General features: G+C 47.9%; 1 protein-coding gene across 3 annotated transcripts in view; it reads left to right on the top strand.

Annotated features, from left to right (window-relative positions):
* NEK1 (NIMA related kinase 1) overlaps positions 1-15,056 on the top strand; it is a 335,744-nt gene that overhangs the window by 17,253 nt on the left and 303,435 nt on the right. For all 3 annotated transcript variants that reach the window (XM_030191560.1, XM_030191562.1, XM_030191561.1), the window contains exon 3: positions 12,544-12,641. In XM_030191560.1, the coding sequence (XP_030047420.1) occupies positions 12,544-12,641 (98 nt within the window). The remainder of the gene's footprint in view (positions 1-12,543; positions 12,642-15,056) is intronic.

The following is a 15,056-nucleotide window of genomic DNA, read 5'->3' on the forward strand; positions in this document are numbered from 1 at the left end:
TACCGTGGATTCTTTAATCACTGCGGTGACTAAGAAATCGGCGTTGCCGGTGGAAGGTGGCACGGCCCTAAAGGACGCCCAAGACAGAAGATTGGAGGCGGCCTTAAGGTCGTCCTTTGAGGCTAAAGCTTTAAGTTTGCAGGCCTCAGTTTGCGGCTCCTATGTGGCCAGGGCGTGCCTGACTATGGTGCAGCGGGCTTCCCCCTCGGATCTTTCCTTGTGGGCTGATTGGCCGGCCCTGGAATCGGGCTTAGCCTATTTGGCAGACTTGCTGTATGATGTCTTGAGAGCCTCAGCTAAAGGCATGGCTCAGACAGTCTCTGCGCGGCGGTGGCTTTGGCTGAAACATTGGTCTGCTGACCACGCCTCTAAATCCCGCCTGGCTAGATTGCCTTTAAAGGCAAGCTGCTCTTTGGGGTCGAGCTGGACAAAATCGTGTCCGATCTCGGCACGTCTAAGGGCAAGAAATTACCAGAGGTCAGGGCTCGGGCTAGTACTCGTCCCAGTACCTCCAGAGGACGGTTGCTGGAAGCCCGTCGGTACCGCCCGGGCAAGTCGGGTTCCTCTGCCCCCTCTTCCTTCAAGAGGAATTTCTCCCCCAAGCAGCATTCCTTTCGCAGAGACCGCCGTCCCGGAGGTGCTCCCTCCGGTCCTCCCCCAGGGTCTCGTACCCAATGACGGGGCCTTGGTCCACGCCCCAGTGCAGATTGGAGGACGGCTGTCCTCGTTTCTGGGCGAGTGGACCACTATAACTTCAGACGCGTGGGTGCTGGAAGTCATCAGAGACGGCTCCAAGCTAGAGTTCTGCCAACCCTTAAGAGACGGGTTTGTACTCTCTCCCTGCAAGTCTCCGGTCAAGCTGTGGCAGTGCAGCAGACCTTGGACAACCTGATCCGCCTGGGTGCGGTCGTTCCGGTGCCAAAAAATCAGATTGGCAAGGGACGTTACTCCATTTACTTGTGGTTCCAAAGAAAGGAGGTTCTGTCCGGCCTATCCTCGACCTCAAAGGGGTCAATCGGGCCTGGAAAGTGAGGCACTTTCGCATGGAGACTCTCCGCTCTGTTATAGCGGCAGTGAAGGCAGGAGAGTTCTTGGCTTCCTTGGACATCAAGGAAGCGTACCTGCATATTCCCATCTGGCCTCCTCTCCAACGCTTTCTGCGTTTTTCAGTCCTGAGACGACACTTCCAGTTCAGAGCCCTCCCTTTCGGGTTGGCTACTGCTCCGCGGACCTTTTCCAAAGTAATGGGGGTCTTAGCGGCCTTCCTGCTAAAGGAAGGAGTACAAGTCCATCCTTATCTGGACGACTGGTTGATCCGAGCCCCCTCTTATGCAGAGTGCGGCAAAGCTATGGACCGGGTAGTTGCTCTTGTGAGCTCCCTGGGATGGATCATCAACTGGAAGAAGAGCCAGCTGCGCCCGACTCAGTCCCTGGAGTATCTGGGAGTTCGATTCGACACCCAAGTGGGCAGAGTGTTCCTGCCAGACAATCGGATTGTCAAGCTTCAGGCTCAGGTGGACTAGTTCCTAGTAGCCTCTCCTATTCGGGCTTGGGACTACGTGCAGCTGTTGGGCTCTATGACGGCCACGATGGAAGTAGTGCCCTGGGCCAGGGCTCATATGAGACCACTACAGCTATCTCTGCTGCTGCGCTGGACTCCGATGTCGGAGGATTATGCTGTGCGCCTTCCCGTGGACCCAGCAATGCGCAAGGCGCTGAGCTGGTGGACGCAGACAGACAAGTTGTCTGCAGGATTGCCTCTGATGACCCCGGAGTGGATTGTCGTCACGACAGACGCCTCTTTGATGGGCTGGGGAGCCCACTGCTTGGGAAGGACAGCGCAGGGGCTCTAGTCTCCTGCAGGGGCAAGTGGTCTATCAACCTCCTGGAACTCAGAGCCATTCGGTTGGTGTTATTGGAGTTCATCCCGGTACTGATGTTGTAGCCTGTACGGGTCCTGTCGGACAATGCCACGGCTGTGGCCTATATCAACCGCCAGGGAGGTACCAAGAGCGCCCCTCTAGCCAAGGAGGCTATGAGTCTTTGCCAGTGGGCGGAAGCGAACCTGGAGCAGCTTTCAGCGGCCCACATTGCCGGAGTCATGAATGTCAAGGCGGACTTTCTCAGTCGCCATACCTTGGAGCTCGGAGAGTGGCAACTATCTGCTCAGGCGTTCTTGGACATCACGAAGCGCTGGGGCCAGCCGAGCCTAGATCTGATGGCGTCATCGGCCAATTGCCAAGTGCCGCGCTTTTTCAGCAGAGGACGGGACCCTCGATCCCTGGGAGTAGATGCTCTTCTCCAACAGTGGCCGACACAAGAGCTCCTCTATGTGTTCCCGCCCTGGCCCATGTTGGGCAGGGTGCTAGACCGGGTGGCAAAGCATCCCGGCAGGGTAATCCTGGTGGGTCCGGATTGGCCCAGACGTCCCTGGTATGCGGACTTGATCAGGCTCTCAGTCGACGATCCTCTGCGGCTGTCAGTGGAGCAGGGCCGGTTACATCAGGGTCCCGTGGTGATGGAGGATCCCTCTCCCTTTGGTCTTACGGCCTGGCTATTGAGCGGCAGCGTCTGAGGAAGAAGGGCTTCTCAGACAAGGTCATCGCCACTATGCTGAGAGCGAGGAAACGCTCTACTTCTACTGCTTACGCCAGGGTTTGGCGTATCTTTGCAGCATGGTGTGAAGCAGGCTCACTTTCTCCCTTCACTGCTCCAATTTCTTCAGTGTTGGCGTTCCTGCAAGAAGGTCTGGAGAAAGGCCTGTCGCTCAGTTCCCTTAAAGTCCAGGTAGCGGCTCTGGCTTGCTTCAGGGGCCGCCTGAAGGGTGCTTCCCTGGCTTCGCAGCCAGATGTGGTGCGCTTTCTCAAGGGAGTTAATCACCTGCGCCCTCCTCTGCACTCAGTGGTGCCTGCGTGGAATCTCAACCTGGTGCTAAGAGCATTGCAGAAGCCGCCGTTTGAACCCTTGTCAAGGGCATCTCTGAAAGACCTGGCGTTGAAAGCAGTCTTTTTGGTGGCTATCACTTCAGCCAGAAGAGTTTCCGAGCTCCAGGCGCTCTCATGTCGAGAGCCTTTTCTACAGTTCACTGAGGCAGGAGTGACTATTCGCACAGTGCCTTCCTTTCTGCCCAAGATTGTTTCTCGCTTCCATGTGAATCAGCAGCTCTGTCTCCCTTCCTTTCGTAGGGAGGACTACCCAGAGGAGTACTCTGCTCTTAAATATCTGGATGTGAGACGAGTCATCATCAGATACTCGGAAGTGACCAATGATTTCCGGAAATCGGATCATCTGTTTGTCCTGTATGCAGGTCCTCGTAGGGGTCTGCAGGCTGCTAAGCCTACAGTGGCAAGATGGGTCAAGGAAGCCATTGCAGCGGCTTATGTGGCCGCGGGGAAGGTGCCGCCTATCCAGCTGAAGGCTCACTCCACAAGAGCTCAGGCGGCCTCGATGGCAGAGGCCGGTTCCGTCTCCTTGGTAGAGATATGCAAGGTGGCAACTTGGGCTTCGGCCCATACATTCTCCAAGCATTACCGCTTGACTGTGGCTGCTCGGGCGGAGGCCCGGTTTGGAGCTTCAGTGTTGCGGTCAGGGATTTCTATGTCCCGCCCTGGGTGAGTACTGCTTCGGTACATCCCACCAGTCTATGGATTGATCAGCTTGATGATATGGAAGGTAAAATTATGTATAATCATACCTGATAATTTTCTTTCCATTAATCATAGCTGATCAATCCATAGCCCCTCCCAGATATCTGTACTGTTTTTATTCTGGTTGCATTTCAGGTTCAAGTTCAGTCTTCAGTTGCTTCAGAAAGACTTCGTGTTCAAGTTTTTTCACTTGGATTCTTCAAGAGTTAAGACGAGTTTGTGTTACAGTGAGCTGCTGCATTCCTCTCCCTCCGTGTTACGGGGCTGGATTGAGACTTAAAATTCTGCCGGCACTCCCTCCCGCTTCGTGCGGCTGTAGGGCAGTTTTGTACCCCTCCCGCTTCGGCGGTGTTAGGGTCAGTCAGCTCCTCCCGCGGTTGCGGTTGCAGGATAAGCCAGATCCCCCCGCATCGGCGGGTGTGGTGTCCCTCCCCCGCTCCGCGGGGATGAGCTGGACGGATTCCCCTCCCCCACTTGTGTGGGGATGAGCTGGGTTAATTCCCCTCCCCCGTTTCGGCGGTGGTGAGCTGGGCAGAGTGTCCCTTCGTGGGTGTAATTCTCTAAGTGCTGAGTCCTGCGGATGGAGCTTTGATATCGACATACTGAGGAGTTTCCGGCAGCACATGACCACATATAGGGAGGCAAAAGTTTGCTCTCTATCTCCACCTGCTGGTAGATGGACACAACCCCACCAGTCTATGGATTGATCAGCTATGATTAATGGAAAGAAAATTATCAGGTATGATTATACATAATTTTACCTTATTTTGACAACTGTAATGTTTTATTGCTCGGTCTTGCAGCTTATGCTCTTTGAACTTTGCAAATTGCATAGTAACATAGTAGATGATGGCATCCATCCTGTCTGCCCAACAATATAAACTCATTACATATGGTATATGAGACTTCATATGTATACCTGGTCTTGATTTGTCCTTGCCATTTTCAGGGCATAGACCATAAGAGTCTATATTTCTGAAATTAACATCGAAGTCCCTGAAAAGTTCCATTCTAGTCCATCCAAATCTATTCAGCCACAATCAGTGCACTGACCGTAGAAGTCTGCCCAGCACTGGCTTTGTTCTCCAACGTCTGAAGTGAATCTGTCCAGCCACAATCAGAGCACAGACCATAGAAGTTTACCCAGTACTAGCTTTGCTTCCCAATTACCGTTGTTGCTTCCTTATCTTTGCTAAGCTTCTTTGGATTCCTTCTAACAGGATTCCTGTGCATCTATCCCACGCATTTTTTAATTCAGTTACCATTTTCATCTCCCTCCTGTGTGAGGGCATTCCAGTTATCTACCACCCCTCTCCATGAAAAAATACTTCCTTACATCATTCCTGGGTCTGCCCCCTTTCAACCTCAATTCATGTTCTATAGTTCTAGCATCTTCCCATCTCTGGAAAAAGTTTGTTTGCGGATTAATACCTTTCAAATATTTGAACGTCTGTATCATATCACCCCCATTTCACCTTTCCTCAAAGGTATACATGTTCAGGTCAGTAAGTCTCTCATATGTCTTGCATTGCAAATCCCATACCATTTTCATCACATTTCTTTGAACCACTTCAAGTCTTTACATCCTTAGTAAGATACGGCCTCTAAAACTGAACACAGTACTCCAAGTGAGGCCTCAATAACTTGTAGAGGGGCATCAACACCTCTTTTCTTCTACTGGTTATACCCCTCTGTAAGCAGCCTAGCATACCTCTGGCCTCGACCACTGCCTTGTCACATTGTTTCGTCAGCTTCAGATCCTCGGATACCATCACCCCAAGGTCCCTCTCCTGTTGAATTCTGTAGCACATCTGTAGACTCGTATATCTAAAACTGAGCATATTACGCTGGTTTTAGCATTTCTGCATTGACTTCCATTCTTATTAAGGACTGAATTTAAAGATTTAACACTGATTTTAAAAGCTCTAAATAACACAGCTCTGATAGTTTTGTCTTCTACCCTTAAATTTCATAAACCAGTTCACTCCTTATGATCTGCTGAAAAAGATTTGCTTGACGTACTGACTTTGCAGAATGGAGGAGTAGCCTAATGGTTAGATTGTGAGCCCTCTAGGAAAAAAAATGTGTACAGCTCTGCGTGTGTCTGGTAGCGCTATAGAATTGATTATTATTAGTAGTAGTACAATTTAACCTTTTGACTAATTGTACTACTACTGTCTTTCAAGTGGCTGGCCCTAAGCTATGGAATACTCTACCTTTAGTGTTAGAAAAAGCTGATTCATTATTGTCCTTTAGAAAACAACTGAAAACATGTTTATTTCATAAGGCATTTGGCAAAATATAAGCTGATCTTTTATGTTTTAATTATGCAGACTCGAGACATAAAAGCTGGCTAACTTTCTCACCATTATCATATTTATTTGACATACTTCAAAGTCAAAATATAATTTAAGTGGTTTGCAATATTAAAATACTAGTAAAAAAGGCCCGTTTCTGACACAAATGAAACGGACGCTAGCAAGGTTTTCCTCGGAGTGTGTATGTTTGAGAGAGAGAGAGTGTGTGTGAGAGATGGGAGTGTGTGTGTCAGAGAGAGAATGAGAGAGAGACAGAGTGTGTGTGTGTTTGTGTGAGAGACAGAGTGTTTGTGTGTGTGTGACAGAGAGATAGAGTGTGTCTCCTCTACTTGGTTTTATTGCCTTTGTGTTCCCGTAGAGGTGGTTTCCTGTTCTCCCTGTACACAACAAGACTTGGTGAGATGATGTTATTCTGTTCTCTCCACCTCAGAACTGTACAGCAGTGATTTATCTTCAGATCATGGCAAACCTCGGATGTGTATTTTTGTTTTTGTTTGGCTATATATGATTACTGGGTATATCTATATAAACTGCTAACTGATATTTTTTTTCGCTTGTGCTTTATATAAGCCATAAAAAACCCATTTCATTTCAATCTGGCAACCTTTCTCCCTCTCATTCTTTTGTGACTTGCATTCAGTTTTGATCCAGGGTTTTGTTTGTCTCTCTGGTTTATGTGAAAGATGTCTTGAATCTAGCACAGCCCTCAACATTTATATAGGTAGCCTGCTCTTTTCAGTGTGTAAGTTAGATCAGAAGTGGTACTTCCATTTTTTAAAATTCTTTGTTAATATTAATAAATCTTCTTTACAAAGAAAGAGAAGAAACCAGCAATACCAGTCAAAATGATCATCACATAAAAACATTATAAGCATTCAGCCCACATGCTTGGAATAAACTCCCTGAGCCCATATGCCAAGCCCCCTCCCTGCCCATCTTCAAATCCTTGCTCAAAGCCCACCTCTTCAATGTCGCTTTCGGCACCTAACCATTATTCATCTATTCAGGAAATCTAGACTGCCCCCAATTTGATTGACTGCACTTTTTTGTCCTTTAGATTGTAAGCTCCTTTGAGGAGGGACTGTCCTTTTTTGTTAGATTGTACAGCGCTGCGTAACCCTGGTAGCGCTTTAGAAATGTTAAATAGTAGTAGTAGTAGATAGACAGAGAGTCTGTCAGAGAGTGTATGTGAGAGACAGTGAGTGAGTGTGGGCCCCCCCCTGCAGCCACCCATGTCCAGCAACCCTCCCCTCCCCCCTTCGCATCAAACCCCCTCGCCACCTGCAGCTGCCACTGGTAACGCTGTTCGGCCACTGCTGCTTCTCCTGTTGAGCAGCAGCGGCCGCTACAAAAAGAAAAAAAGCAATAAACGTTTTTAAACTTGAAACGCGGCACCGTAGATGTTGATGTAGTACATGGCAACCTGATTGTCTGAATTTGGATAATTTGATTGGACAGCCGATCTCTGAAAGCCTTTAGAGTGTTCCAGACCCCTCGCAACTCCAGAAGATTGATCTGAAGACCCCAGGAGGGATGCATCCGTCGTCAGCACTTTTTGTGGCTGAGGAATTTGAAAGGGACGTCCCAAAGTCAGATTGGATCGAATTGTCCACCAATGAAGGGAATTGCGAAAATTGGTGGAAAGCTGGATCACATCCTCCAGATTTCCTGCAGCTTGATACCACTGGAAGGCTAGGGTCCATTGAGCTGGTCTCATATGAAGACGGGCCATGGGTGTCACATGGACTGTTGAGGCCATATGGCCTAAAAGTCTCAACATCTGCTGAGCTGTGATCCACTGAGACGCTCTGGCCATGGAGACTAGAGACAGAAGATTGTCTGCTCTCGTCTCGGGGAGATAGGCATGAGCCGTCTGCGAATTCAGCAGAGCTCCTATGAATTCTAGTTTTTGAACTGGAAGAAGATGAGACTTTGGGTAATTGAAAACAAACCCGAGTAGCTCCAGGAGTTGAATAGTCATCTGCATGGACTGTAGAGCTCCTGCCTCTGAGGTGTTCTTCACCAGCAAATCGTCGAGATAAGAGAACACATGCACTCCCAGTCTGCGTAGCGACACTGCGACCACCGCCAGGCATTTTGTAAAGACACTGGGTGCCGAGGCCAGACCAAAAGGCAGCACACAATACTGGAAGTGTTGCGTTCCCAGACGGAATCGAAGATACCTCCTGTGAGCTGGAAGTATCGGGATGTGTATATAAGCATCCTTTAAGTCCAGAGAGCATAGCCAATCATTTTTCTGAATCATGGGAAGAAGGGTGCCCAGGGAAACCATCCTGAACTTCTCTTGGACCAGGAATTTGTTCAGGACCCTTAGGTCTAGGATGGGACGCATCCCCCCTGTTTTCTTTTGCACAAGGAAGTACCTGGAATAGAATCCCAGCCCTTCTTGCCCTGGTGGAACAGGCTCGACCGCATTGGCGCTGAGAAGGGCGGAGAGATCCTCCGCAAGTGCCTGCCTGTGCTGGAAGCTGAAGGACTGAGCTCCCGGTGGACAATTTGGAGATCTGGAGATCAAATTGAGGGAGTATACTAACCGAACTATTTGAAGAACCCACCGATCAGAGGTTATAAGAGGCCACCTTTGGTGAAAAAAGTTTTTACCTGCCTCCAACCGGCAGCTCGCGCAGTACAGATACTTTTTTGGCGGCTATGCTCAGCTGGAGCCAGTCAAAAGCCTATCCCTTGCTTTTGCTGGGGCGTCACAGGGGCCTGCCTTGGCGCACGCTGTTGACGTGAACGAGCGCGCTGGGGAGGAGCCCGAGAAGGCTGTCGAGAAGGAGGAATGTACCTACGCTTATAGGAAGCATAGGAAGCATTCTTCCTTCCCCGGAGAAAACGTCTACCTGATGAAGTAGAGGCCGAAGGCGTCTGGCGGGAGAGATTGTAATGTTTTGGGATCTTGCCAGGTACTTGCAGGTACTTGGAAACAGGATGCTGGGGTTGATGGACCTTCAGTATGGCAATACTTATGTACCTAAGAAAGGGAGAGGGAGTTGCATTATATGCCAGAGCCGGTGGTGGGAGGCGGGACTGGCGGTTGGGAGGCAGGGATAGTGCTGGGCAGACTTATACGGTCTGTGCCAGAGCCGGTGGTGGGAGGCGGGGCTGGTGGTTGGGAGGCGGGGATAGTGCTGGGCAGACATATACGGTCTGTGCCGGGGCTGGTGGTTGGGAGGCGGGGATAGTGCTGGGCAGACTTATACGGCCTGTGCCCTGAAGAGCACAGGTACAAATCAAAGTAGGGTATACACAAAAAGTAGCACATAAGAGTTGTCTTGTTGGGCAGACTGGATGGACCGTGCAGGTCTTTTTCTGCCGTCATCTACTATGTTACTATGATAGCAGTTTCCCGCTGGTGGAGCTGATCGACCACTTGCTCGACTTTATCACCAAAAATATTATCCCCCCGGCAAAGGACATCTGCAATCCGCTGCTGGACTCGATTGTCCAGGTCAGAGGCACGCAGCCATGACAGTCTGCACATCACTATACCCTGAGCAGCGGATCTGGATGCAACATCAAAAGTATCATAGTAGCATAGTAAATGACGGCAGAAAAAGACCTGCATGGTCCATCCAGTCTGCCCTACAAGATAAACTCATATGTGCTACTTTTTGTGTATACCTTACCTTGATTTGTACCTGTCCTTTTCAGGGCAAAGACCATGTAAGTCTGCCCAGCACTATCCCTGCCTCCCAACCACCAGCCCCGCCTCCCACCACCGGCTCTGGCACAGACCGTATAAGTCTGGCCAGCACTATCCCCGCCTCCCGCCACCGGCTCTGCCACCCAATCTCGGCTAAGCTCCTTAGGATCCATTCCTTCTGAATAGGATTCCTTTATGTTTATCCCACGCGTTTGAATTCTGTTACCGTTTTCATTTCCACCACCTCCCGCGGGAGGGCATTCCAAGCATCCACTACTCTCTCCTTGAAAAAATACTTCCTGACATTTTTCTTGAGTCTGCCCCCCTTCAATCTCATTTCATGTCCTCTCGTTCTACCGCCTTCGCACCTCCGGAAAAGGTTCGTTTGCGGATTAATAATTTTTAAATATTTGAACGTCTGTATCATATCACCCCTGTTTCTCCTTTCTTCCAGAGTATACATGTTCAGGTCATCAAGTCTCTGCTCATACGTCTTGTAACGCAAATCCCTTACCATTCTCGTAGCTTTTCTTTGCACAGCTTCAATTCTTTTTACATCCTTCGCAAGGTACGGCCTCCAAAACTGAACACAATACTCTAGGTGGGGCCTCACCAACGACTTATACAGGGGCATCAACACCTCCTTTCTTCTGCTGGTCACACCTCTCTCTATAAAGTATCGTAAGCACCCCTAGACAGGAATTTACGACATGCCTTCAGCTGCCTGACCACCTCCTGAAAAGGCTTGGCCTGCCCCGGAGGGAGCTGATCGACGAAGTCCGCCAGTTGCTTTACATTGTTCCGCATGTGGATGCTCGTGTAGAGCTGGTATGACTGGATCTTGGACACGAGCTTAGAGGACTGGTAGGCCTTCCTCCCCAAAGAGTCCAGGGTTCTAGATTCTTGTCCCTAGATTTCTCCACCTGCTGGTAGATGGTCACAACCCACAAGCCTCTGGATTCAAATACTGCGGGTAAAAGAAAGAAAATTATCAGGTAAGAGAATTTTTCATTGAGGAGCACTACAACAGAAATTCTATGGTTACTGGCAAATAAAATGATTTACTTATCAGTTTTTTGATAGGATGCCAAATGAGCCACCATACTTTAGATATACTGGCCTTTAGTTTACTGTTGGATTAACCAAACATGTTTGGAATATGTATTGCCCATATTAACTCTGGTGCTTTTACTAAGCTGCATTAGACAATTACTATATTACAAGATCAAATAAAATAAACAAAATGGAAAATAGAATAACTACATTAAATATATATATATTTTTACATTTCCCTTCTTTTACTGTGTCTACCTACATCTTTCCATCTTTGCCCTACCCTAGCTTTCTCTCATTCTTCAGTCTTTCACAAAGTCTACCTTGTCTCACTCCCCTTTCTTACTCCTCCTTTTCATACAGCATTTCCTCTCTCTCTCTCTCTCTCTCTCTCTCTCTCTCTCTCTCTCTCTCTCTCTCTCTCTCTCTCTCCTCTCACCTCCTCCCCCCCCTCCCAGCACCTTGGCTGCTGCTTCCCAGGACCAGCAATGGCAATAACAATAAAAAGTGCAGAGATTCTTGGCGTCTATTCAGATGGCTGCTGGCTCTACCACTCCTGCTCCCTCTAAATCACTAATTTGATAAGTCGATGACAAAGTGGGTGGGATCAGCAGAGACAGCAGTCACACACATAAAGGTTGCGGCCCTACAGCTGTTTTTTGTTTTGCTGCTAGTCTTGAGAAGCAGCCACACTGGCGGTGGGGTGGCGGCAGAAAGGAGGTGGATCTTCCGTTGGACAGAATTTGATAGACATGAAGCAGCCTAGATGTGGTAGCCGACTTACAAATAGAAAGTAGGGATGTGCTTTCTTTGAGCTTCTGAAGAAATTATTACCTTATACCTTTTAAAAAAAATTTCTTGTTCTTTTTTATGGAACCTTGCCAGATATTTAGGAGGTAATTTTATGATGTCATTCCTGTATATAAAAGTACACACCATGACACAACGGTGGGTACTTTCCCGGTGTATATGCACAGGGGTAAAATATGTGTGGGACATGGGCAGAATTAGTACCTTTGTCTGTAGATTATGAAATACCTTAATCTACCTGCATGTGAGTGTAAAGTATGCACTTTCATTTACACGCTCTTGAGCAGGTGTGAATGATCACACAAGTGCCCTGATCATGGCTGGACAGATTTGGATGGGCCAGAGTGGGGCTTTGATGACAGCTTCAGTAATTGGAGAACAAGGCCTGTGCCGAGCAGACTTCTGTGGTCTGTGTCCTGAAAATGGCAAGGACATATCAAGATCAAGTATGCATATGTAGTATCACTTCATACCTTATGTTATGAGTTTTTCTTGTTGGGCAGACTGGATGGACCGTACAAGTCTTCATCTTCCATTATCTACTGTGTTATTGTATGTTACTGTGTTAATGTGTGTTCTCCACTATACGTTAGTAGACGCCTATTTGTCTTTTACATAATAGCACCTATGTAGGCATGTACTTGTATAAAATTAACCTCCACATGTTCTTGTTATTATCCCTCTCCCATGCCTTTTCTTCCTTCTGTCTAGAAAGTATATTCTGAGTTCCTTAAATATGTCTCCGTAGAGGTTTTGTACATCAAGTCAGGTATACTTCTGAGTTCTATCATTCTTTCATTATATCAACTCATTGTCTTCAGAGAAGACTCTTATCCAGATGTAGTATTTAATCTTTTAGTTCCAAAGTGTATGGTTTTTGACAAATTACTCTAGAAGACTACTATTTAAATAACTTTATCTAAAGGCAGGTGAATATGCTACTATGCAGAGGGGGTCAAGAACCAGGGTGCTAGTAGCTGTCACTTGGTTTTACGGTGCATTTGTTAGGCCATTTTTAATTTTTTAATTTATGGTTTTCTTATTGTAGAAGGTGGCTGCCTTTACATAGTGATGGATTATTGTGAAGGTGGAGACCTCTTCAAAAGAATAAATGCTCAAAAAGGTGTTTTATTTACAGAAGATCAGGTAAGCAAATCTTTTTATGATTTGTGTTTTAAAGGGCAGCATTAAACTGAGTTCTAGTTTTTTTTCCCAAGCTTTAATAATGCCAATCAGTTAACGGTGCTGCATGAACATTGCTGGGCACACCCTATTTTTATCAAGCAGGTTTGCTAGACTAAGCTCATGGGCTGTTTACAGCAGTGTTTCACAGCCCTGTTCTAAGGACATTGCCCTGGGTCTTTTATCTTCATATGATCCTGGCTCTCCTTCCTCTACATCTGCTCTAACTGTATATGCTTTATTTGTGCACCCACAAATATATTGGACTATACATGTTTGCAGGGCTTTTTTTGTGCCGGTACGCACCGGTATGGCGTACCGGCACCTTTTTTCTCCCTGGCAAGTCCTACACCCTTCCTCTCACTCCCCTACTTACTACTGCGTCGGATTTGGCAGCGCGAACGGTGCAGGCAGTGATTGAGAGAGGCTGGTAGTGTTGGAGCTTCCCTCTGCGAGTCCCGCCTACATTGTTTCAACTTCCTGTTTCCACATAGGCGGGACTCGCAGAGGGAAGCTCTGATGCTGCCAGCCTCAATCGCTACACGGTTCGTGCTGCTGAGGCCGACGCTGGCAGCCTTTCTATTGCTTCTCTGGCAAGCAGTGGAGAAGGAGGATGGGCTGGGGGAAGAAGAATCGCTAGACATGAGAGAGGGGAGGGCAAGGGAGAGAGAATTGCTGAACATCGATGGGAGGGGAGCGCAGGGAAGAGAGAATTGCTGGACATCGATGGGAGGGGAGAGAAGAATTGCTGGACATGGATGGGAAGGGAGGGCAGGGAAGAGAGAATTGCTGGACGTCGATGGCAGGGCAGCGGAGAGAGGAGAATTGCTGGACATGGATGGGAGGACAGGGAATAGAGAATTGCTGGACATAGATGGGAGGGGAGGGCAGGGGACAGAGAAGAATCGCTGGACATGGATGGCAGGAGAGGACAGGGGGCAGAGGAGAATCGCTGGACATGGATGGTAGGGGAAGACAGGGGCAGAGAAGAATCACTGGACATGGAGGGGAGGGCAGGGGAAGGAGGAGACATACTGGACATGGATGGGAGGGGAGGTCAGGGAAGAGAGATTCACTGGACATGGATGGAAGGGGAGGGCAGGGGAGAGAGGAGAATCGCTGGACATCATGGGATGGGAGAGAGGAGAATCGCTGGACATGGATGGCAGGGGAAGACAGGGGACAGAGGAGACATGCTGGACATGGATGGAGGGGAGGGAAGAGAGGAAGGAGATGCACTTGGATGGGAGGGCAGGAAAGAGAGGAGAAATGCTGGAAATGGATGGAGAAGAGAGCAGGAGATAGAGGAAAATTGCTGGACATGGATGGATGGAGGGGTTTGTGGGGATGGAGGAGAAATGCTGGACTTTGATGGAGGAGAGGGGAGAGGAGAAATGCTGGACATGGATGGAGGGGAGGAAAGAAAAAAAGAAGATGCACATAGATGGAGATGAGGGAAAGGGAAGACAGGAGAAAACTGCACATGGATGGAGAAAATAGGCAAAAGCTAGATCCACGTTATACCTCCAATCAATTCCACGGAGGAGGACCCAGCTTTTACTTATGGATGTATGGCAAGAAATGAAGAAGAAAGGAGGAAAGTAAAGAAATAAATGGAAAGGAAGCCCTGGAAACGGAGTTAAGGGAACAGAGAGAGAGCAGCAGAATCAGAGACTGAGACCAATATGGATAGAAAAACAAAGTCACCAGACAGCAAAGGTAGAAAAAAAATCATTTTATTTTCATTTTAGTGTTTGGAATATGTCCAATTTGAGAATTTACATCTGCTGTCTTATTTTGCACTGGGTATACTGGAGCTGTAACAGCTTACAGAAATGATTTATAATGAAAAAAATCACGTTATTCTTTTCTCCTATACTAGTATAATATTTTCAATGATGTCTGTTTATGTGCACCATGGCTGGTATAAGGGATGTGGCTAATGTGGGTGTGGCTACCAGGGGTGGAGCCATATGTGGTGACTCCACCCATAATGAGTACCGGCACCTTTTTTTATACAAAAAAAGCACTGCATGTATGGTTGTTTTATTTCTTTTAAGTAGAGGACATGTAGGTTACTTGAGGAAAGCACATTTTAATTTGAGGTGAAATGGATCATCATTCACAACTACAAGAAGTTACCCCCCAGCCATTTCCTTAATGGAGGTAGGAGTAGGAGGGCTTAAGACTGCAACAGAGCACATGTGCATTCTCTGTCTAACCCTTAAGTGACACTATTTAGCAGTGAGAAGGATTTTTCCAAGGGTTGCGTGTATCTGTATATACTACCTTTCTCATCTAGCTACAGTAGTCCAGACCAGTGTGTTTGGGTCTACCTACAATCAGATAGAGATACAGAGCTATTCCAGTGACGTCACT

This window comes from Microcaecilia unicolor, chromosome 2, assembly GCF_901765095.1.
Source record: "Microcaecilia unicolor chromosome 2, aMicUni1.1, whole genome shotgun sequence".
Classification (NCBI taxonomy): domain Eukaryota; kingdom Metazoa; phylum Chordata; class Amphibia; order Gymnophiona; family Siphonopidae; genus Microcaecilia; species Microcaecilia unicolor.